The following is a 25,268-nucleotide window of genomic DNA, read 5'->3' on the forward strand; positions in this document are numbered from 1 at the left end:
GATTTCTGATCCCAAGAGCCTGCCCGCCAGTCTGTCCCACAGCCTTCCCAAGTCAGAGCCCTCCTGCCATCATCTCCTTCCCCCTCTGGCTGTAAGACATTCACAGTGTAACTGAGAAAGCAGAGCATATTCAAATAAAAAGCAAATTCATAACATAAGGCAGTGGAGGTGAAGTGCCAAGTGAGCGGTATCACTCAGATACTGAGAGGTTCCAGTCCCCCAAAGCGGTCAGGGGAGGTATCAAAGCATGGATGGGGCCAAATTGGGTCATGATGGACCTACAGGATTTAGAAGACAGGAAGACACTGTGCAGCCATAGGGAATGGAGTGGGTAAGGCTTGGAGGTGGGAAATAAATAGCACAATTAAGGAATAACAAGTAAATAATCCTGGCTAAATCACAGGATTCTTACCGGAGTCCCGAGAGAGCAATTTGGAAATGAAGATTCGAATTAAATGAAGGAGCTTGAATATCTGTCTAAAAAGCTTCACTGTATTTGGTAGACACTGAGTAGTCATTGGAAGGTTTTGAATGGTGAAATCACGTGATGGCAGCAGTGTCTTTAGGAATAACGTGGTGGTTTTGGGAGTGATGACTGAGGCCCGGGGGCTGGGAGACTAGTTGAGAGGCTTTTGAAATGATCTAGACATGACGTAATGAGAACTTGAAGTGGAGTGTTAGCACAGGCATGGATGGAATGGCAGGAAGGTAGGAGACATCACATGAGCAGAACCGGGGCACTTGGTGACTTCGTCTGGGAGTGAGGAGGGGGAGGGGCAGGATGACTGCCAGGCTTTTAGCCTGGGTGATGGGAGAATTTTATTCTCAACAGGAGCAGAAGAGGTAAAGGGGAGCTCCATCTGCCACCCCACCTCCATGAGGTCTCTGTCTCCACTGAGCATCTTCACTTACTAGCCGTCACCAGATACCTGTGAGCAGCCAGCCATCTCCTCTTTCTTCTTTGCTGCAAGGTGCCACTTCCACCAGAGAAGAACCTAGGGCAGTGAGGAAGCATGGCCTTTGGGTCAAAGAGGTAGAATTTACCTCTGCTCCATCCGTCACTGGCACTGTAACCTTGAGCACATCTCAACTGCCCTGAGATTTAGTCTCTTTAAACTAGGGATGACAATACCTACTTGATAGAGTACTTGCGAATTATATAACAAACTCAAATCTTTTAGTATTGTGTCTGGCACGAAGTAGATGCTCAATCATAATGGCTAACACACTGTGCTTGAAACAGGTACTGCTCTAACTGCTTTACATCGATTCACTTGGCTACTCCTCTCAACAATCCTGCAAGGTGGATATCACTCTTACCTTCAGCGCACAAAGAAAGGAGGTATACAGAAGACACAGAACTCACCAAAGTCACAGGGACTAGGTGAGGATGAACCAGGCTGCATCCAAGCAGCCCAGCTTCAGGGTCTGTATTCTTTGCCACTACCCAGAACTTTTATCAATAAGCAAAGCTATTGTTTGCAATAACAGGAAGCCAAAATAGCAAAAAGTTCCCTCTAAGCGGGAGTGTTATAATATACTGAACAATCAGAATGGCTAAAGCACTGATCTGTGAGAGTGGCTACTGGTCATAGCCTGGAGCTGGTCTTTTAGGTCCTCTTTGGTTACTGGATCCTGGGAGGGTGGATGAGGAAGTGGTCTCAGGCAAGGGGTGGAGTTAAGTGGTTGTGGAAGGTACTTTGGAGGCTCAGGCAGCAGCTATTTTTCCCCTTAAACTTTTGTTTTAAGTTCTAGGGTACATGTGCAGGATGTGCAGTTCACATAGGTAAACGTGTGCCATGGAGGTTTGCTGCACAGAACAAACCATCACTCAGGTATTATTAAGCCCAGCACTCATTAGCTATTCTTTCTGATGCTTTCCCTCTCCCAACTTCCACCCGACAGGCCCCAGTGTGTGTTGTTCCCCTCCCTCTGTTCTCATTGTTCAGCTCCCACTTATAAGTGAGAACATGTGGTGTTTGGTTTTCTGTTCCTGCGTTAGTTTGCTGAGGATAACAGCTTCCAGCTCCAACCATGTCCCTGCAAAGGACATGATCTGATTCCTTGTTATGGCTGCATAGTATTCCATGGTGTATATGTAACACATTTTCTTTATCCAGTCTATTGTTGATGCACATTTGGGTTGATTCCATGCCTTTGCTATTGTAAATAGTGTTGCAATGAACATACATCTTTATATATGAATATATGTATCTTTATAATAGAATGATTTATATTCCTTTGGGTATATACGCAGTAATAAGATTGCTGGGTCAAATGGTATTTCCGCTTCTAGATCTTTGAGGAATCGCCATACTGTCTTTCACCATGGTTGAACTAATTTACATTCCCACCAACAGTGTAAAAACATTCCTTTTTCTCCACAACTTTGCCAACATCTGCAGTTTCTTGACTTTTTAATAATTGCCATTCTGAATGGCATGAGATGGTATCTCATTTTGGTTTTGATTTGCATTTCTCTGATGATCAGTGATGTTGAGCTTTTTTTTTTTTTTTTGAGACGGAGTCTTGCTCTGTCACCCAGGCTAGAGTGCAGTGGCACAATCTCGGCTCACTGCAACCTCTGAGCCCCCCTCCCTCGGGTTCAAGTGATTCTCCTGCCTCAGCCTCTTGAGTAGCTGGGATGACAGGCGCCTGCCACCATGCCCAGCTAATTTTTGTATTTTTAGTAGAGACGGGGTTTCACCATCTTGGCCAGACTGGTCTTGAACTCCTGACCTCGTGATCCACCCGCCTCGGCCTTCCAAAGTGCTGGGATTTCAGGCGTGAGCCACTGCACCCGGCCTGAGCTTTTTTTAATGTTTGTTGGCCGCATTAATGTTTTATTCTGAGAAGTGTCTGTTCATGTCCTTTAGGGTAGCAGCTTTAAACAACTCATACAGAAAGTTCAATATCTTAACTTCCAGTGTGGCAGGATGGGTGTGCCCTGGGTGAATACCAGAACTGGTTGTCATTTTTCAGTGTTTCCTGATCAACCTGTGGACAAAACAAACTGATTTTTAAGGATCTTCTCATTGTTGAATGTTATATTGATTTTAAAAATATATTTTATTATTAATACGATGTTTAAATTGTTTTTTAAAAAGACTTAAGGCAGCTTGTAGTTTAAAAAAACCCTTACAAATAAAGTCATTAAGATATGGATCATAATAAAAGTTGTGTATGTAAAAGTTTTTGTTATGGGCTAAATGCTTGTGTCCTGCAAAATTCATAGATTGAGATTCTAACCCCCCAAAGTGACAGAAGTGGGAGATGGGGCATTAGGGAGGTAAGTCAGTTGCAAGGTTGGAATGCTATGAATAAGATTAGTGTCCTCATAAAAGAGACCCGGAGAGTTCTCTAGCCCTCATTCTGCCATATGAAGACACAGCAAGAGGATAGCTCTCTAGGAGCCAGGAAATGGCCCTCACCACACACTAAATATTCTAATAATTTGATCTTACACTTTCTAGCCTCCAGAACTGAGAAAAATAAATGTTTATTGCTTATGCCACTCAGTTGATGGTATTCTGTCATTGCAGCCTGAACTAAGACAGTTTATGCTTGAAAACTTAAACTAAGAACGCATAGTGAAACTGAGCACTAAATTTGACTCTGAGATTCCTAATGGCCAAGATTAAATGAGAAATAGGATGAGTTTCTTAGTTTTGACTATGCAAATAAACCTAAACGCTTTGATCTTTATGCCTAGGATTTAGGGGTGCAAGACCAAGATGGCATTTTGATGTGAAAAAGACAAGCTTCAACTTACTATATTCTTGCCTGAAAAGAGGTCCACTTTGTCTTTTACTCCACATGAGAATCATATTACCAAAGCAAAACACACCTCACCAGTTATGCCTCTGCTGAGTGAAAGACCAATCCCAGCTTTAAAGTAAATGAGTAGGCTGGGCATGGTGGCTCATGCCTGTAGTCCCAGCACTTTGGGAGGTCGAGGCAGGCAGATCACTTGAGGTCAGGAGTTCAAGACCAGCCTGGCCAACATGGTAAAACCCCATCTCTACTAAACACATAAAAATTAACCGGACATGGTGGCACGCCTGTAATTCCAGCTACTCGGGAGGCTGAGGCAGGAGAATCACTTGAATTTGGGAGGCAGAGGTTGCAGCGAGCCAAGATTGCACTGCTGCACTGTAGCCTGGGCGATAGAGAACGACTCCATCTCAAAAAAGGAATAAATTAAAAAGTAAATGAGTAAAGAAAAAATTAGGGAAAGAGAAGCTTGATATCAGGAGAGGAGAATGTGATTTTGAGGATGAATTTTGTTTCAATGACCTGCCTAAGTGTAAAATGCTGGTCTGGATGAGCACCTTAAATAAGATAATTTCCATCCCATTGAATTCCCCCTCACTCAAGTATAGGAGCAGCCAATTATATGCAATCTTTTTTCACCAGAGGAAAAAAAATGAGAACTTTGCGAACACTGAAAGGTGATCTGGTGCCTCCCAGCATTTCTGGGGAGGCAGCCACATTAATGCCTATGATTCTTTCTTGTAGCATCTTCCTAGAGTTAAGGAAAGTCCTTAAAGTTTGCTATTAATGCCTCCTGGCTTAAGACTAGACCAAAGGATTTCAGGGAGCTTGTTTCTAATAGATTCTATGATCAAGAGGATTACAGTTTAGGACCAGAAGGAATACCTTCCACATCTTTTTCATTATTGTTCATGTGACCCAAATTTCCCAGATCTTACCACCCTGTAGTACAAAAGAGATTGCTTTGGAGTCCCATCTTCTGACTCAGGGTTTCATGTCCCAAAAGTTCGCCTTAAGATTTCTGAGATCTCCAGGGAGCTTTACAAGCACTAACAACATGCCTGCTCCCAGTGGGCATCTGCTGGCCATGGTCCTTGTGTGCCTGGCGTCTGCTCACGCTTGCCTGTGTGCTGCTCCTCCAAGGACTGCAGAGCAAGGGGAAAAGTGGGCATTTGGCTTTCAGGAAGAGGAGAAAGGGATAAGGCTGTGACAGCCTGTCTCTGGGTTTACACAGGACAAACTTTTAGTTCATAAAATGCAGCCACCTGGATCTGCTTCTGATTTGTTCTGTCACCTTGCGCAGGTCACCTTGGTGCCTTCTACTTCAATTTCCTTTACTGAAAATGGCAAGAATTCTCATATCTCACAAAGATGTAGTGGGAACTGGCTATTTAATGATTAGTTGGTATTTTGAAAACATCAAGTACAAGATAAGTGCCAGGGCAGGAAAGCCAAGTATTTGTGGCTTCCCCAGTGAGCAGTTGGTTGTGCTTTTTTTTTTCTATAAACATTCAAAGGAAATAAATTGAGACAGAACAATCTCAAATCCCCAAAGTCAATAAATTGCTCTTTAAGCCTCTTTACTAAACTAGGTTGCTGCATAGGTGAATCCCAGGTTATGAGGGGATAGTCATAAAAAAAATCCCATGCAACCTGAAGTTATTTAACTAGGGGCACTAGGACTATGGAAAGTTTGGGAAGGGATGAGGCCCCATAGCCAAGATTTGATAATTACATTTTAATTAAAGGAATATTTAATCCTAAAATACTCTAATGACATTAATCATCTTAATGAAAACCTTTACTTAAAATATAAAGAAGGTATTTAGGAGGCTGGAGAGAATGTCAAGTGTCATGAAAAGGAAAAGACAGATATAAAATTGGAAAATCTTACCTATTCCAATTCATGCTCCCAGAAACCATATAAAAAGAAGCTTCTTCCTTCAGAAAATAAGAGGCATGATATGGGTCACATTGGGTCCCTTTAAAAATCATTATGTTGAAGTCCTAAAACCCTAGTACCTCAGAATGTGACCTTACTTGTAAATAGGGCCATTGCAGTTGTAATTAGTTGAGTTGAGATTATACTGAACTAGGCTGGGCCCCTCATCTGATATGACTGGTGTTTTTATAAAAAGGGAAAATTTGGACACAGATGTACACATTCTGAGAGTACACCCTCTGAAGATGAAGGCAGAGATCAGGGAGATGATTTTACAGAATAAGGAATGCCAAAGATTACAAGTAAACCACAGAAGATAAGGGATAGACATGGCTTCTCTCACAGCCCTAGAAAGAAGCAAACCTGACAGCACCTTGATCTCAGACTTCAAGCCTCCAGAGCTGTGGGACAATACATTTCTATTGCTTAAGTTTCTCGGTCTGTAGTACTTTGTTATGGCAGCCCTAGGAGACTTATATTACATCCAGTTGTTCTGGTCTAAAGAATCAGAGGTGGCCGAGCACAGTGGCTCATGCCTGTAATCCCAGCACTTTGGGAGGCTGAGGCAGGCAGATCATTTGAGGTCGGGAGTTCAAGACCAGCCTGAGCAACATGGAGAAACCCCATCTCCACTAAAAATACAAAATTATCCAGGTGTGGTGACACATGCCTGCAATCCCAGCTACTCGGGAGTCTGAGGCAGGAGAATCGCTTGAACCTGGGAGGCGGAGGTTGTGATGAGCCAAGATCACTATCATTGCACTCCAGCCTGGGCAACAAGAGCAAAACTCCATCTCAAAAAAAAAAAAAAAAAAAATAGGTAATGAGAAGAAGGGATTGAAGGCAGTTGATTGGTTCTTCAATACCTATTCTACTAGTTTAAAGATTTGCTTGGGTTAATATATTATTTTCTTAAAATATAAATATTTCCTTAAAAGATTATGATCATCAATTATTTACACCTGATGGCATATTGTATTTTCAAGAGATGGCCACAGTGATATCTCTTACCCCACATTGCCCCTCTAGAATATCACCATTCTCTATTAAGAAGTCATATCAAATTCCCCTTCTCTTGAATCTAAGTGGGCTTGTAACTCCCTTGTAACCAACAGAAACTTCTGAGGCCAGGTCACGAAAGTTGATGCAGCTGCTGTGTTGGGAGCTGAAATACTTGCACTGGAGCATTTCACTACTCTGAGGCTGCCATATAGTGAAGAGGCTCAAACTAGCTCTTATAGAGAGACCACATGGAGAGACCACCTCCGAAGATAGAGGTGCCTAGCAAGACTGCAGCTTCTTCAGCCCCTCTGCTGTTCTGGCTCCAGCCTTTCTTCTGACAACCACTTGGGGAACTCCAGAATCTCCCCACTGAGCCCTCTCTGAATGCCTGACCCACAGAAACTGGGAGAGGTTAAAAATGACTGTTGTTAAGTCACTATGTTTGTGGGTGATTTATTAGGCAGCAATAGATAGCGGACACACCTTAATGCATTATTCTGATAATGAAATTTCTTGACTTTAAAATTAACTGTTCTAGAATTTAATTTTCTCTAGGAAAGGATGGAAAGCACAAGAAAAGAAGATGACTTTGGTAACCTAGAAACACCTACTTTGCAGACTTCCCCACGGACTCGTGGGCAATTTTCTATGGCACTAAGCACCGTGAGTGTTGCTCCCTTTGGCATTCTGCCCTATTTATTATCAATTAGAATGTGAATGACAAGAAGTACCTTAAGAGTTGAAACCACTAATCACACTAATGTTTATGTAAATCAGTCAATTCCAGATTGGAGGGTCCTTTTTTACGCCCTGCTTCCAAAGGTGTTCTAATTATGCAAAATTGTGTCATCAACTGCCGTGGCCAAGAACAAGTTCATTATCACTTGTGCCAGTCTTGCATGTTGAATTTGCCAACTTCTGAAGACCTCTATTTTCAGTCAGAATCTGGCACTGATTCTAATGATTCTTACTTCATTTGTGATGGGGGTGGGAGGACCAGGATAATAAAGGTGTTTGCACTTTGAATAATCCCCAACCCTTGGCGCATAGCTCTGACGTAGCTCCGCTCAATTATAAAAAGGCCATTTCCCCTAGTCATTTCCTTTCCTTTAGCAAAAGCCTGGATCCTTTTGACACTCTCATGTTCCAAATATTCCCTATCTGCCTGTGGCTTGTTTTCTATGGTGTCTTTGATTAGGCCTTCTTCTATCAGGGCATTTGAATAAATAATCCCCCTGCCTCTCTTTTGTTAAGGGAGTTCTTGCCTGCCACTTCTGGTCTCCAAGACAGCCCTCAGCCATTACTGCCAGGAATTAAGATGCCTGTGAAATCCACTCTCACCCTGCAACTGCCTTGCAATGGAGTCCTTAGAAAACATTGACTTCTTTTCATTTTTCAGCCATGAAACAGTGGTTTCTGGCAAACAGTCATTCTGAACATGGCTATTAGTTAAGAATCTCTGCAGACAATAGCCAAGGGGCAACAAAGAAGCCTAAAAGAAAAGATTTCATAATCTCTTATTTGTGATTTGCAAGTGGTAGCTGCTACAAGTGACTTCTGCAAGCAGGCAGCTGCTTCTGCCATTTACACTTAACCACATAATCATAGAGCTGGGAGAGCCCTTAATTCATGCTCATCAATTGCCAGGGCCTGCAAGGCTTCCTGAAGAGTGTTCCAGAATCCTCAAGTGCTGTCCTCACACCTCCACTTGAAACAGTCAAAACACACTGGGGAGAGGAGACATCTACTCCTTCTCAGAACAGAAACAGAAAGACCATTTTGTCACCTAAACTTCTAACTTTCTTGATGAACAATTTTTGAATGCATATTGACCCTAGTCTTCAAATACCATTTGATGTTGTTATCATTCCCCTCATTTCACATATGAGGAAACTAAGGCTCAAAGAAGGGAAATGACTGGCTAAGGCCTGAAAGAGCTAGAATAGGGTGACCAAGCATCTGGGTTTGCCCAGGACTTAGGGGTTTTCTGGGATTTAGGACTTGCAGTGCTAAAGTGAGGACAGTTACGGGAAAACTAAGAAAGTTGATCACCCTAGGTTTGAAACAGGTCCAGCTTGTCCCCAAAGCCTTTTCCTCTGAACCCTGACACCATACTAAGTTGTCTTCAGTCTGTGATTTGGCTCTGGCACAGATGGGGCCATTTCCCTCTGTCAGAGAACAAAGTCAGGGGTGTCAGCCTCACAGGATCAACCCAAGACCCTCTTGCAGGTTATTCAGAGCCCACTAGAAAGACTAGTTTGGGAGCTGACTCTCTAGAGAGGTGAAAGCCAGATGCAAGCGTGTGCACCACCATTTATATAATGTGCCACATCAGACGACATTCTACAAGGGACCCTAAATTATCACCCACAGAACTGCCAGGGCTTGCCTGGTTGCAGAAACCTCAGAGATGGGCCACGAAGGAGGCAGGGCTTTCCTGAAATACGTAGAGAAGAATTTCACTGAATTGGTTAACAAAAGCTGACCACAGCATATTTTTGCCAAAAGCAGAAATCAAAATCTTTAGACATTTTTCAAGGATGATTTATAGTTCCTTCTCTCCTTCCCTCTCTCCCTCCTTCCCTCCCTCCCTCTCTCCCTTCCTCCCTCCCTTCCCCTTCCCTCCTTCCTTCCTTCCCTCCTTCCTTCCTTTCTTCCTTCTTTCCTCTTCCCCCTCTCTCCTTCCCTTCCTCCCTCCCTCCTTGTCTCCCTCCCTCCTTCCTTCCTTCTTTCCTCTCCACCTCCCTCCCTCCCTTCCTTCCTCTTCCCCCTCCCTCCTTCCCTTCCTCCCTCCCTCCCTCCCTCCTTTTTTCCTTCCTTCCTTCCTTCTCCTCGTCCTCCCTCCCTTCCTTCCTTCCCTCCTTCCTTCCTTTCTTCCTTCTTTCCTCTTCCCCCCTCCCTCCTTCCCTTCCTCCCTCCTTCATTCCTTCTTTCCTTCCTTCCTTCCTCTCCACCTCTCTCCCTCTCTCTCTCCATCCCTCCCTCCCTTCCTTCCTTCCTTCCTTCTTTACTAGCCCACTGCAGTTCTCTCTTTCAGGATGTCTCCCTGGTCTGCAGTGAAAAGGCAGGCACTGAGCAAACACACTGTTGAGAGGGTTGTGGCCGGAGCAGATCCTGGTTGCCCACACACACATGTGGCAGGTATTGCCCTCTAGTTCCTGGACCCTAAAAGGTCTGGGGAAGGCCAGGTGGTTGGGGAGAGAACTGGGAGGGAGGCATGGGGGTGGAAGTAGTGTTTCAATGTTGGAACAAACAGTTGGGAAAGCTGCACTCATGCATTAGGCTTTCTCAGCCCTGAATGGGAGCAGCTGTCCTGCTCATGTGGCTGCTCTGAGGCCCTCCTCCACATTCACCTGCCCCTGACCCTCTCCCCTGGGAGAACAAGAGATTAAAACCGAATGGATCTCAGAGACATCATCTCTGGTTCATCAACTGGTTCAACTTTTTCCTTATACAGATGAGGGCCTGAGACATGGAGAGGAGAGGTGAGATTTTCTGGGTCACCCTGGAGCCTTGTGAGTCTTCCTTGGTGCTCTGCGGTAGAGGAGGGAGGAAGAAAAGAGTCTAGACTCGAATCAAAACTCTTTCTCTTCCTTCAGCTTCTCCATGATGTTAGCCCAGATAATTTTCAGCCCTTTCTTTCTCCACTGTGTCATGTCAGGCACACAGGTTCTTGTTTTCTTTTGTTTTGTCTTCAAACTATATTTTTGTTAGCTCAGTCCTCCTTTCCTTCCCCTCTCTGTATCCAAGTAAAATCATTCACAAAAGTCAGTGTCTTAAATAAACAGTACCTGGGGTTGGGGGCACCCCGTGCAGAGGAGGTGGTACCTACTCTTCCCTCCTACCTAGGGCTCCTGTGACACTGTCAGAAGTAGCTACAAAGGCCATGCAGTGCAGTGATTAGACCATGGACTGTGAAACCAGAGTGCCTGGGTTTGGTGCCCAGTCAAGCAAGCTTTTTAACCAAATGATTTTATTTTTCTTGTCCCCAGCTCCCCATCCCCTGCTTTCTACTAGCACAGGACCCATCCCTGAAATTTCAGTAGTGGGTGTGAAGACTCTGTCCTCACCCTGTGTGTTAGGGGATTACAATCAGGCCAGGTGGCCCCAGTCTGCAACATCTTTCTATCAGTCATGGAAGAGGCCACCTCTTAGGTGAGGCACCGCCCCCACCCCTCCTGAGAATGTCACCACACTGCTTCTCAGGCAGCCCCACCTGACAGCAGTGAAGTGAAGCATTCATTCATGAGTGAAGACAGAGGCCTCCTCCCCAACTCCTTCCACAGATGAGTGATGCCCGCCCGCCCCCCGCCTCACAATTGCCAAGGGCTATCCCCTTCTCTAGCCAATCACAGGAAGGGGATCAGGAAGGAAAACCATACTTGAAGCCTCCTCGTTCATTAAACCCTGAATGAATCTAAATGGAATGAGAAGAAACTGTGTTTCTTAAGTAGAAGAACAAACTCAACAGGGGCCACACCGGATGTGACAACCCTACCCAGGCACAGATGCTGTTGATGAGATGCAACATCTAACTCGCGGTCATCAACTTACCTAACACTCCATAGGACCACAAATGAATTAGAAAGATGGTAGAATCCACACTTAGAATCTAGTATATACAGTAGGCCAGGTGCAGTGGCTCATGCCTGTAATCCCAGCACTTTGGGAGGCCAAGGGGGGCGGATCATTTGAGGCCAGGGGTTCAAGGCCAGCCTGACCAACATAGTGAAACCTTGTTCCCATTAAAAATACTATATATATAGTATATTATATTATATATTATATATTATACATTATATTATTATATTATATGTTATATTATCATATTATTATATTATATGTTATATATTAATATTAATATATAAACATTTATATAATATATATAATATATAATATATTATATCGATATAATATATTATATATAATGTATTATATAATATATAATACATTATATATAATACATTATAATACATTATATATAATACAATATAATACATTATATATAACATATATGTGTGCGTGAGTGTGTGTATATATATATGTATACATATATAGAAAACTATTTTAGCTGGACATGCTGGTGGAGGTTGCAGTGAGCCCAGATCGCACCACTGCACTCCAGCCTGTGTGACAGAGCGAGTCTCTGTCTCAAAAAAAGAATCTAGTATATACAGTGCACCGAAAGGATGACTTAATAATTACCATGCCTACAACAAACTACAAAGAATACAGAGTGTGATTATGTCATAGCTTCCACTCCCTTCTCAGCAGGAAACCTGAGAAGTCCTTTGCCAGGAGGAGCCAAGGGAAATGTCTCTATCCTCAGTCGGTTGGCATCCTTTTCTTTGTCCAGGTTCTCTGCCATTGGCTGATCCTCTTCTGCTTCCCACACTGTTCTACATCCCAGCCAGGTTGGGCCAGGAAGGGCTCTCTGAGAGTTCGAACTGCCACAGCATCTGCAAAATTCTCGGGCTCTCTGCTTGCAAGTTCACACCTTGGGGGCAGAATTCTCAGCAAGCTCGCCTCTATCCTCTGGCTACCCTCTTCCTCATTTGTTTCTGTATAGGTCAGATTTGGGCCCTTGGGGGGCTTAGAGTCTTCATTGTGAATTTACTGAAATGTCCTTGGTAGTTTTGTGTTCCCCAAGAAATGGCTTCTCTCTCTTTGCATAATTTCTCAGGTCCGCATGCTCCCTCTTCATAAATCAACTTCCTGCACTTCAATAATCTCTAGCTTTTGGTAGGAAGAGAATAGCTGTCCCCACTATCCAGACATCCCTGCGTTATATGTGGCTCTACCAATGCCCTGTTTGCTGTGGCACCTGGAGGTTTTGGGTTTAACTATTTTGTGTGGGTTCCACAAAGATGACCAAGGATAGGAAAATCCAGCTTCTTCTTGTAACTATTAGCAGTAGCTACCCATTTATGGAGCGCCTACTATGTTCTGGGTATTATGTAAGTGCTTTACATATCTTTAGTCCTTACAACGAACTTGTGAGATAATTCTCATCGGTCCCATATTACAGATGAGGAAACAGAGAGAAGTTATATAAGTTACCCTTGATCAAATTGGTGGTAAGCAGAAGTAGTGGGACTTCATGCAAGTCTGCAGGATTGAGAAGCCCACACTCTTTCCTTTCCACCATTTGTCCAGTCACAGTAAACACTTACTGAGCCTTTCCTCCCCGACGCATCGTTCCTCTCTTGTGGAGGAACATCCCATGACCCCATTCTTCCTCCTAATTCTCTTGATTTGAGCCAATGAAGAAAAGAGTTCCCAAAACCTGTGGCAAGGAAAAGGTTTAGAACAGCAAATAGAAGAAAAATAACACTTACTGTGGGTGGTAATTTGAAGTTTGTTAATCACCAGGAGAAAAAGAACTATGTGAGAATTACCATCTCAGCCATATGTCTCTAGTTTACATAACCCAGGCAGTAGCTGGAGCTCTCAGGCAGAGGCAGAGGCAAACATGTGGGATCCTGGAATTCCACTGAAATATAATAGACAACAGGAGGAGCAGGAAAATGAGTCATGTTTTTATAATTAGTTGTGTTATTGGATCCAACTTCTCTAAGAAATCAACAGCATCATCCAATCCCATCTGGCACAGGAGAAGACAAGAGGCTGACAGATTGTGTGATAGTCCCTGGAAATCGGTGGTGATATAAAGACCTAGGATCTAAACCTGCAGGAAAAAAATTAGTGGCCAGCTACCTCCCTTATTTGCAGGCTGTTGAAATACTCTTAATTTTACTGAGAGCCAAAGCAAACTTATCTCACTGGGGGGGGGGGGGGGAAAAAAGCATAGAAAGAGAGAACTGATATAGTAAAACCCAATTGCCATGGCTGGACTGGTGCCCAAGCATGAAAGAAGTTTAGGTTATTGTATTTTAAAGGATCTCTTAGATTGGCAAAACTGTGGGTAGCACTTTTCTGCTTCTTCACTAATAAATGAATCTTGATTTTGTTCAGATGATCAGAGCAATTCGTCTGGAGAAGGTGGATTCTTCCCTTAGACCCAGGAGAGGAACCATGATCAGCCTGATCCCTTTCCTCTTTGCAAATGATGGATTTAGCCAATGTGTTGGCTAACACAACCCAGTGCTCAGCAAGGAGACATAAGTGAAAGACTCCTAGTGACTTCTGAAAAGGTTTTCCTCTCTAACAAGGAAAGACACTTAGGAGAAAGAAAGCCTGGGACACTTTTTACCTGTCTTTGGATATTTTGTTTAAAGATATGATGAATGGAGCTACTGTAGCCATCTTACCACCATGAGGAGAGACAATGCTGTCACACTGAGAGCTACAAAATGAAAGATGGAAAAAGCTAGAGGTCCCGCTTTCATCATTGCACCCCCAAACAACCGGAACCATATACCTGCTACCTGCAGAGTCAAGTGATGTAAAAACTGCTTCACGGTTTCAGTCACTTTTTGTTTAATCTCCATGATACACCGGATAAAGAGAAATGGCTTGAAGTTGACACATTATGCAAGAGAAAAAGAAATGTCTCATCTGAACCAGGATGAGACTCTGTTGATGCCAGGACCTCTATCTGTTGGGCTGTACTGCCTCCACAGGAATTTAGAAACTGAACAAATGGCACATATTTATTGAGCACCTACCAAGTGCCAGGCACTGTGCTGGATCACAGAAGTAAACAATGCAGAAAGGTCATTGTTGTCATGGAAATCACATTCTGGAAGACAGATGATAAACAAAAACACAATTAAGGATAGGTGAAAACACTCTTAGGCAACTTTCTAAGTATTGGTTCAAGCCAGTCCTGAGTGAAACCCTGACTCTGGAATCAGATAGAACTAGATTCAAATTCCACCCCCACCATTCACTGTGACCTTGGGAAAGTTATTTAGTCTTTCTGAGTATCAGTTTCCTCTTCTGTAAAATAACGATAATAAAAAAACTAACTCAGCCAGGCATGGTGGCTCACGGCTGTAATCCCAGCACTTTGGGAGGCTGAGGCAGGAGGATCTCTTGAGCCCAGGAGTTTGAGACCAGCCTGGGCAACATGGTGTAACACTGTCTTTACAAAAAATTAGCCACTTCTGGTGGTGTGTGCCTGTGGTCCCAGCTACTTGGGAGGCTGAGGTGGGAGAATCACCTCAGCCCGGGAGGTGAAGGCTGCAGTGAGCCAAGATCGTGTCACTGCACTCCAGCCTGAGTGAAAAACAAAAAACAATACAACCTCATAGGGTTGTTGTATTACATATTAAATAAGCAGACAAACTCTCTCTACAGTCCTTACATGGAGCCGGACACACAGTCTTACTAGATTATGGATCATCACCATTGTCATCATCATAATAATTTGTGCTGTCATAATAATAATTTGTGCAACAACAATAATAATAATAATGCTGTGGGTATCAAATGATAAACAAGACATAGACCCTGCCCATTCAAAAAATCGTGGCAGCAAGAATCCAGATTTGGCCATAGAATGGTCAGAAGTTAGGCAATGAATTAGGCAGGAAACAAAAGAATTCCTCTGGTAACCAAGGTTGGGTTAACCTGGGCCCCCTGTCTCTACTCTTTCCCACACATGTTTTATAACCGTCACCCCCTTTTCCAAGAGGGAAAGAGGTATTCTGAATGAGCGCTGCTCTTCTTTCACATATGGCTACTGTTCCCAAGAGACTCAAGTGGGCTTTCGCTTTCTCTGCTGAAGTGAATAATATAGGGTGTGGCTCTCTGGATGGCACTTACCGGTTTGTGCTACAAACCAGCAAATACACACAGATAATCCCACAGATGATCTCACCAGACCTTGTCTCCCTTCCCTCATTCCCTCAAAATCATACCCACCTAATAATGTTTAGTGCACTGCAATTGAGTATTAGCTCCCGTATCTAGCTAATAAAATACGTAAACATCCAACAGCCGGGTCCTCACACCCACACACATACCCTCGCCTTTAGAAACATTTCCACGGATTGTCACACGAGCCCCTAAACTCTCTGTCACACTCTGCATGCATCTTCCCACAGACTTGCTCACACACTGGCTTTTTATTTGCAAGCCCATGGGGAATCTTTCACCTCTTAGACAGGAATTTCATTAACGAAGGGGAGGGGATGGTAAGAGGAAAGTACAGATGCAGGGGAAATAAATGAGAATAGTTTTTGAGGGAGACCTAAAATTGTATCATCCTAGCCCGAATCTCTCCCTTTTAACTGTTCTTTATGTGTACATTCTGTGCCCAAAAGAAAACAACCTTTCATTAATTGGGCAATTGTCCAGGCTCTTAGCTTGGCATCCAACTCTCAGAGCTGTGAAATCAACCGCACCAGATCTACGCTTTGAAATGAGGCAACATCTAACTGGAAACTCGCTCAAAGTAAGGAAGTGGATGAAAAGACTCAGGGTCCCTTTTCTCTTCCCCGTCTTCTCTCAGCCACATCTCTCTTATCCTGTCTTGGTGAAGAAGCTTGCTTGGCTAGGAGAGAGGTCAGGGACGAGAAGATAGTGACGAGAAAGTTCCATGAGACTCTCAGAAGTCCCAGCCTGAACATCAAACCTGAATAACCAGGAGAGACGTAACCTCGGCATACTTTCAGTGGTTTACCTCCTGCCCACACTGCAGGTTTTTCAGGTCCTTGCTCGAGTGTGCGCTCACAGGCGTAAATAAACGTGCTATCAGCAGCCTGCGTCAGCCAGCCCAGCTATTTAAGCAGGCTGGCATCAGCAAACACAGCTTCCAAACCCAGGGCTTGCGCTTGCCTTTGCCTCTTCCACGTAAGTACCTTTCAAAGGTCTGCCTTTTGTGCAGAGGAATGAGTTTGTGCAGGAACTAGACCAAAATGCTATCGTTACCGTATTTGCTCTTCTGTTGGAAAACGGTAGAGGTGAAAGGGAGAATAGGAATGAAAAGCTTACCCCCAAGCAGAAGCTAGAAATGCTGCTGGGTGTAAGACATCAGTCCCTTACAAACAAAACTGCATGGGGTCGAGGGGAATTTGGAGGAAGGGGAGTCGGTGTTGGTCTTTTGGCCAAGCAGGTGAGATGTTTTACTCGCTTCTATTTTGGTAAGATAACTTTGAAACCAGCATTTGTCAGATGCCTATGATTTTCTCATTTAGAAGCAGATTATTGTTATTCCACATCCCAGACTTTTATCTAAAATCAGACATAATATCATTTTAAAATATGTTTTGTGTTTGACAAGGGGAAGTGAGGGAGGTGTCTCTGGATGGAGAAGTGGCTTGATTTTGAATTTGCAGTTTATTGTTACTTCTGGTTCTCATAATACTTATTTATAACAACAAAAACAGTGATTTTTTTTTTTTTTTTTTTTTTTGAGATGAAAAGGAATCCCAGGCTCTGGGGTTTAGAGAAAGTATAGGTTTGTGATATGTGAGTGGCATGCAAGTATTCAGGGTAAACTGTTAAGTAAAGTGGAATAAGAACCATTGAATAAAAAGGTACAATATATCACATAGTTCAGATAAGAAGCTCTTAAAGGGAAAAGGAATGCAAACAGTTCCCATGAAGTGGCACTGCCACTGGACAGAGCCCTGTAGTGTGTTTAGTTAAGTAGGGTTAAGTATAACCAGGGCAGGCAGAGAACAAAACAAAGTTGCTGGGGAGGTGGGAAGGGAGAAGAAGGGAGGAGCAGATAGTAAAGGTTTTATAATTATACAACAGATTCATGAAAAGCAGATAGGAATAGAGCAGGGCATTAATTCCATAGTCTATCCCTTTGTATCAAGAATCTGGTGAAAGCCAAGGACCTTTCTCAGGTATTCATTCCTCGCATCCTGAGCCTCCCCTTCCACCCCACACCCCAACCCACACATTGACTCTTACTTTCTGGACTCCTAGAAGTCCACGGACCTAAATGAAGCTCATATGCTTATTATTATTTTTTTTTAACTGGGCTGAAGCTGCCGACTGAGGAACCTCTCCAGAAGTGGTGGCGAGTTAAAAACCTTCAACGTGGCAGGCACTTCTTACCCACCAAACTGAAGCTTGGTTTTAAGTTCATGAAGGTCTTATGTCAATCAAGCAAGTAATGATTAAGGGCTATATCTGAGAAAAGATAAGTTGAAGGCCAAGAGGAAGAGAAAAGAAAAAGTGGATCTTGTTCTCAAAGAGCTTGAAATCTAAAGTCCAGGGAGATAATTAGAAGTTATGTCCATGCACAAAATAGGATGTGTTGAGTGATTACATTTGTATAAAATGATAGAAAATGCAAACTAACCTATAGCAAAAAGAAAGTGGCTGGGTGTGGTGGCCCATGCCTGTAATCCCAGCACTTTGGGAGGCCGAGGTGAGTGGATCACTTGAGGTCAGGAGTTTGAGACCAGCCTGGCCAATATGGTGAAACCCCGTCTCTACTAAAAATACAAAAATTAGGCGGGCGTGGTGGTGGGCACCTGTAATCCCAGCTACTCGGGAGGCTGAGACAGGATAATTGCTTGAACCCGGGAGGCAGAGGTTGCAGTGAGCTGAGATTGTACCACTGCACTCCAGCCTGGGCGACAGAGCAAGACTCTGTCTCAAGAAAAAAAAAAAAAGAAAGAAAGAAGATCCATGGTTACTTGGGAAGGTAGGGGCAGGAGAAAAAATGTTTGGGGGGATTCCCAAGGGACACAGGAAACTTTTGAGGGTGATGGATATGTTCATTATTGTGACTGTGACCATTTCTTATATGGGAAGATTTATCAAATTGTGTACTTTAAACATTCAGTATTATAGCTGATTACTCCCAACAAACAATACTTTAACCACATTATTTTTATTTTTATTTTTTTGAGATAGGATCTCACTCTGTCACCCAGGCTGGAGTGCAGTAGTGTGATCTCGGCTCACTGCAGCCTCTGCCTCCCAGGCTTAAGCAATCCTCCCACCTCAGCCTCCTGAGTAGCTGGGAACACAGACTTGTGCCACCACACCCAGCTGTAGAAATGGGGTTTTGCTATGTTGCCCAGGCTGGTCCCAAACTCCTGAGCTCAAGCAATCTGCCTGCCTCGGCCTCCCAAAGTGCTGGGATTACAGGTGTGAGCCACTGTGCCTAACCAACAATATAATTTTTAAATAAGTAAAAGCATTTCTAAAAATCAGCCTATGTAACATGCTGAACATAAAAGATGAGTATTTATGGAGAAAAAAATAAATTCAGTAAAGCACAGAGACCAGACAGTAAGGATCATAGACTTTTATAGAACTGGGAGGGTCCCTGGAGATAATCTAACCTAGTGGTTGTGGGGCCTGGAGAACTTAAAAAAAAAAAAAAATTCAGTGACTGGGGCAGGGCATGGTGGCTCACGCCTGTAACCCCAGCACTTTGAGAGGCTGAGGCGGGTGGATCACCTAAGGTCAGGAGTTCGAGACCAGCTTGACCAACATGGTGAAACCTCATCTTTACTAAAATACAAAAATTAGTCTGGGCATTGTGGTGAGCGCCTGTAATCCCAGCTACTTGGGAGGCTGAGGCAGGAAAATCACTTGAATCTGGGAGGCAGAGGTTGCAGTGAGCGGAGATTGTGCCACTGCACTCCTGCCTGGGTGGCAGAGCAAGACTCCGTCTCAAAAAAAAAAAAAAAAAAAAATCAGTGACTAGGCCCCACCCTGGACCAATTAAATCAGAATCCCCAGGTGTGCAGCCCTGGGATTGGTTTTTAAAGTTCCCCAGGTAAGTCTAATGTGCAGCTAGGGATGAAAACCAGTGAAATCAAAACCATTCACTTGACAGATAAGGACAGTAAGGGCCAAAGAGAGGATGGGGATGGCCCCATGCCACCTGACCACCAAGTCCGAGAGCAGGATGAGGCTTGGGAGGCTCAGGGAACACAGCAACAGAAGCTCAAAGGTAAAGAAAGAGGCTGCTTCTGGACACTCCCAGCTCCAGCGAGGATAGGGTATCCAGCACCTTCCAAGCGAATCCTTGGAACCCAGACATGCTGCGGGGCAGCAAACTAGAAGAATTACTCAGGGCCTCCAAGGTGCATTATTAAAGGATTGTGCTAATGAGTGAGAAGGGATGTTTCAAAACTAAAGCTTCCTTTTGTTCCCGATTAATATCTGGCATAAGCAGAGGATTCTAATTATTGAAAGGAATCCCAGTGTACACACCGGGCACTCTGTTCTGGGGGACAGCCAAGTTGTTCTTTCAAGAAATAGCATGTGTGCATTCCCAGCATTGGGATGAGTCTATCTGGCAGTCCAGGGTCTTTTAATTAGGACTTCCAGGTCAGGCCCAGGCAAAAGCATGAGTGGGTGAAGTTTGTCTTTGTGACTTCTGTCCTTCCTGTCTGTGGCTCCTTAGCTCTCCCTCAGCACCTGTATGGGTGCAGGTGTCAGTTCAGAGGTGTCTGTGGGACCACAGAGCCTCACCGGCTCCACCCTGGCCATGTTTCCAATTGGTTTTTACCTCCCCTTCAATCCAAATGTGCCACTTTCCAGGTCTTATTCTCTCAGGGCTTGTTTTCCCCATCTCTGGAAAACTAATTAAAATTAGGATGTTAATAGACAATAATTGTTGAATGAATTATGTCCCTCCCTGGTATAGTAAGTAGGTTCCAGCAAGATAACATATCTAGGAGTTCCTTGAAATGTTATATATAGTTACCATTTGAATTTTTAAATGGGGCAATCAGGCAAATCAAAGTTTTATGCAAAATATGTCCTCCTTATTGGTCAGAATTCCAAGCAACTTGCTGGGCAAAAATATACCAAGATTGTGGGTTTTCAGTATAATTTTTCAAACCATATCCAGTAGGCAACCATCTATAGGTTGTGGGCCCTGTTAGATTGTTTTTTCTAAATTAGTCCATTTTTTCTCAATGCAGTTGAACTCATCAGAAGTAGCTGCATTTCCTGTGTCTTTCTGAAAAATGGAGAGCCACCTTAAGATTACTATAATGGAGACAAAATGTCAAGAAATTCTGCTCATAAGGATTTTAGAATATTACCTGCTTCATTCTCGGGAGCAGAAGGCTGGCACCAGCAGAGTAGCTTGCCTAGCATTAGTGGCCAGGAGCCTCATTCTTTGGGGACCCAGTTGTGCAGCTGGGGCAGCCCCCCCACCCCCTCCCAGTGCATGTGGCCATGGGCCCATTCGGGCACTTTTGCCCAGTTTGAAAACCAGATTGCGGCAGTTCTTGAAAACAAGTGGCAGCTGCCTGTAGCCAGTCCTGTCTCTGAAGAGGGGCGTGGCTGGGTGTGTAATTAACATCCCTTCTGGGGAGGCAGTCTGCAGGCAATCGGAGCCCAGAGCAGCCCTGCAGCCAGAGGACACATTGTGACAGTAGCAGTGGGGAGGAGAGGGCGATGGCGAGCTCCATCTTGAGTCCCTGGGAGCCCTGGCACTCTAGCTCTGGGGAACGGATTAGGCCGTTGGCATCAGGGCAGCAGTCAACACCAGCTTAATGCCCCTACTTGGAAGCCAAATGCTTTTTCCTGTTATTCAGAGTTTCTCCAAAATAAAAAAAAAAAGAAAAGAAAAACAAATGACAAGTTTGCAAGACTGATAAAACAGGTTTGTATGACCGATAGAATTTCTTCCTTCCTCGGATGACTTTTCTTTGAATATTTCTCCTTCACCTTCATTTCCAAATTCTCTCATTACACAATGACTTAGTTCAAGAGGTCACTTGGACATTTTTTAAGGCTGTGTTATGACCTAACTCAGCTTAATTTCTGGATGTTGTTGGTGGCTTTCTTAGACTTTTTGTTGTTTTTGAGACAGAGTCTCACTGTCACCCAGGCTGGAGTACAGTGGCATGATCTCGGCTCACTGCACCCTCCACCTCCCAGGCTCAAGCAATCCTCCCACCTCAGCCTCTAGAGTAGTTGGGACCACAGACACACACCACCACACCTGGCTAATTTTTTGTAGTTTTGGTAGAGACAGGGTTTCACCATGTTGCCAAGGCTGGTCTTGAACTCCTGAGCTCAAACGATCCGTCCACCTTGGCCTCCCAAAATGCTGCCATTACAGGCATGAGCCACCACACCCGGCCGGCTTCCTTTGACTTTTAAAACATCAAGTGAATAGGGACAGTGGACAGTGCTATAGAAAGATGACATTGTTGGTAGAAGGATGACCTATGGCTTGGAGTGGTTTATAAAGCAGTAACCTGCCCTTTTAAAAACCATCACCTGGGGATCCTGAAGCAGCCCCTGCTCTGTCCTGGACCATACCCATCCTGCCCACTCACTTGGGGAACAGGGGAACAAGTTTGATAGAGGGGCAGCAAGCCTGATGCTGCAAATGGAAGGCTCATGTCTCCTGGTGCAGGAGGTGTATGTATCTGCTGTCTTCCTGGGCAAGGACCCTGATGTGTTTTTGGCCTTCCAGTGCTGTTGATTTTGAACACACAGTGCAATAAAGCAGGTGCAGGTTAGGCTGTCCTTTTTATTTGCTGGGAAAGTGCCTACATCTATCTTTTACAATATGCTGAACAATCTTCCCCAGAATTCCAGGCTGAGCTATCTCCTGCCAGGGGAGCAGAGGACAGGTCTGGTGAGCAGGAACCTGGGTCCTATTTTCTCAGCTGTAATGGAATTTTGAAGCAGCTGTGAGCCTGAAAGATTCATTGTCCCAGTGGAATTATTAATAGCACCCCCTTTTACTCTAAAAAATACCTGGCCTGAGCAATAAACTATATGGTTACCTGTGAGTACAATCTACTTTATGCAACAGCATAAAGTGACTTGCTTGGAATCTTAGGATGAGCTGGTATCTGAGCTGGCTGTTGAACCCAGTCAGCCCCAGTCCTCATTCTGACCTCTGTGCCAAGTCATTTACTCTCCCCGTGACTCAGGGTTCCTGTGGGAAGCATTGTATCCCTCCCGCCAAGGCTGAGAACTGGTATATTTATGTTGGCTAAACCAACAAGAAGTTCAGTATAAATGTCGGGCATTCAAGGAATTGTTCATCACAAGGTCAGGTGCTTCAGCCTCTTATTTGGCCATACTTGGGTAGCAATAGAAGCTCTTTTAAATGTAGAGAAGTTGGCTGGGCATGGTGGTTTGTGCCTATAATCCCAGCACTTTGCGAGGCAGAGGTGGGAGGATTGTTTGAGCCTCATCTCTACATTTTTTTTTTTTTTTTTAGTTAGCCAGACATAGTGGCACACACTTGTAGTTTTAGCTACTTGGCAGACTGAGGCAGGAAGGTTGCTTGAGCCCAGAAGTTTGAGGCTGCAGTGAGCTATGATCACGACACCACTGTACTCCAGTCTGGGCAACAGAGCAAGACCCCATCTCTAAAACAAACAAATAAATAAAAAGTAGAGAAGTTAATTTTACCCATCTCCACATAATTTCTTGTAATTTGCTTCTGGTAGTTTTGATAAAATGTGATCAAATATGAAAACACTGCCAGATCTTTCACAAATGATCTACTCTGTCCTTGTATGTTCAGAACGAAATGAAACAAAAACCTGAGGCAGACATTGATCAGTTCTAATCTCTTAGAGTATACTGGGCAGGAAACTAGTGGCAGTCATTTTGGCTGTTAGGTCTAGTCATTCCATCTAGGATCATGAGGAAAATTTCCTAGGATTCTTAAGGTCATGACAGATCTGCTTAGATAGTCTAGTCGTTGTTGATGTATTTTCACTTCTTCCTTGTGGCTTCTCCCTAAGGAAATGTACATAAACAATCTTCCTTAGCCCTGATATCCCCATCAACCCTTTCCAGATTTTCAGTTTGCTGGTGCCAGGAGTGAAATGTGTTTTACAAAAAACTTTAATTCAGTGGCTAATATTTAATTTAATAACTAATGTTGGAAGTATCTATCACTTTATTGTATATGCCTTACCCTCTTCCTGGGACATAGACTAGCATCTTTGGAGATGGCTGGAACTGGGATTTATGAAACAGGAGGGAAGAAAGCAGGAGGCCACCCCTACTTTCATTAATACATTGTACCTGGCTCAGGGTTCCACAGTCGAAAAGGGAGGAGAGTCCTTGGAACTAACTCAAGAGTTAAACAATAGTTGACTAAACAATAGTAAAATTAGGACTGGGTGCAGTGGCTCATGCCTGTAATCCCAGCACTTTGGGAGGATGAGGTGGCCGGATCACCTGAGGTCAGGAGTTCAAGACCAGCCTGGCCAACATGGTGAAACCCCGTCTCTACTAAAAATCCAAAAATTAGATGGGCATGTTGGTGCATGCCTGTAATCCCAGCTACTCAGGAGGCTGAGGCAGGAAAATCGCTTGAACCCGGGAGGCGAAGGCTGCAGGGAGCCAAGATCACAGCACTGCACTCCAGTCTGGGTGACAGAGCGAGACTACACACACACACTCAAATCAGATCTATAAGGAACACAGAAAGGCCTGATGTTATTTATCTTGGACAAGAGAAGGCTATAAAGCCACTGAATGATGGTGTTGAAAAGCATGGAAGGATGTCGTGGAGGTCAATAACCAGCTCTTCATCTTGGCTTTTGAGGAAAAAATCCAAGACCAAGGATTGGTGGGGCTGCAGCATAAAGGACATTAAATAAGCCATGAAGTACTCCCCTCATTATACAAAAAATATAGTGGAAAGAATTAATTACACAGACAAGCTCTGAAAGATGGGGCAGTCCACCAATCTTTTATTTTTTAAAGCCCTTTTTTTTGTTTGTCTTTAGGCGTATGATGAGTTAACATAGTCCTTAATTCATGGCAGACACAAGACCCCCTCTTAGGTTTTATATCTCATTCCATTCCTCCTGCTCTCCCACTCTCCCTCTTTTCTCTCTTTCTTTTCACTGAACTCTATAATTTTAAGATGTATCTATGTTGTTGATGATATTTCTAATGCATTATTATCAATAGTCTGTTCATTATATGTATCTTTTACTTATTGACTCCTGCAGTAAGGGACATCTTTCTTGCCTCCAATTCTCTGAAATGATGCTGTAATGAATATTCTCATATGTTTGTTCTACCACCCTTTAGATCTGGTTCATGGGAAACAGAAAGGGAAAGGAGTGGGCTAGAGGGTTTATGTTTTATTTACACAGCATGGAATATTGAACTGTCCATGATAAATGGAGACATAATGTAACCAGTTAGTATTTCAAACATTTACAAGCTTCTCCAGGTTCCCTTGTACTTTAATAAGAGATTGAGTGACAAATAATTTTCTAGAACTAAAAGAGCACAATCTTCAGTGATCTCCCCTTCTCAATATAATTTTCTTTTCTTTTTTTTATTAAAAAAATTTTTTTTAGCCAGTCAGGCTGGGTGCGGTGGCTCACACCTGTAATCCCAGCACTTTGGGAGGCTGAGGCAGGCAGACAACCTGAGCTCAGGAGTTCGAGACCAGCCTGGCCAACATGGCAAAAACTTGTCTCTACTAAAAATACAAAAATTAGACAGGTGAGACTCCATCTCAAGTAATAATAATAATAATAATAATAATAATAATAATAATTTTTTAGCCAATCAAATTTAGCAGTGGGTGGTTGCATTCAATGTCATCTTCTTTTCTTTCTTTCTTTTCTTTTTTTTTTTTTTTAAGACAAAGTTTTGCTCTGTCGCCCAGGCTGGAGTGCAGTGGCATCATCTCGGCTCACTGCAACCT

General features: G+C 43.7%; 1 protein-coding gene across 3 annotated transcripts in view; it reads left to right on the forward strand.

The window, feature by feature from the left end:
* Positions 1 to 15,981: 15,981 nt before the first annotated feature.
* The window catches only part of HOPX (HOP homeobox), a 33,784-nt gene continuing 24,497 nt past the window's right edge, over positions 15,982 to 25,268 (forward strand). Inside the window, exon 1 of one of the 3 annotated variants that reach the window (XM_004038701.5) lies at positions 15,982 to 16,079. In XM_004038701.5, the coding sequence (XP_004038749.1) occupies positions 16,047 to 16,079 (33 nt within the window). In that variant the 5' untranslated portion in view covers positions 15,982 to 16,046. Of the gene's footprint in view, positions 16,080 to 16,108; positions 16,478 to 25,268 lie in introns of those variants that run through there. The other 2 variants (XM_004038699.5, XM_004038697.5) reach the window with 2 other exon arrangements.

Source organism: Gorilla gorilla, chromosome 3 (assembly GCF_029281585.2).
Source record: "Gorilla gorilla gorilla isolate KB3781 chromosome 3, NHGRI_mGorGor1-v2.1_pri, whole genome shotgun sequence".
Taxonomy (NCBI): domain Eukaryota; kingdom Metazoa; phylum Chordata; class Mammalia; order Primates; family Hominidae; genus Gorilla; species Gorilla gorilla.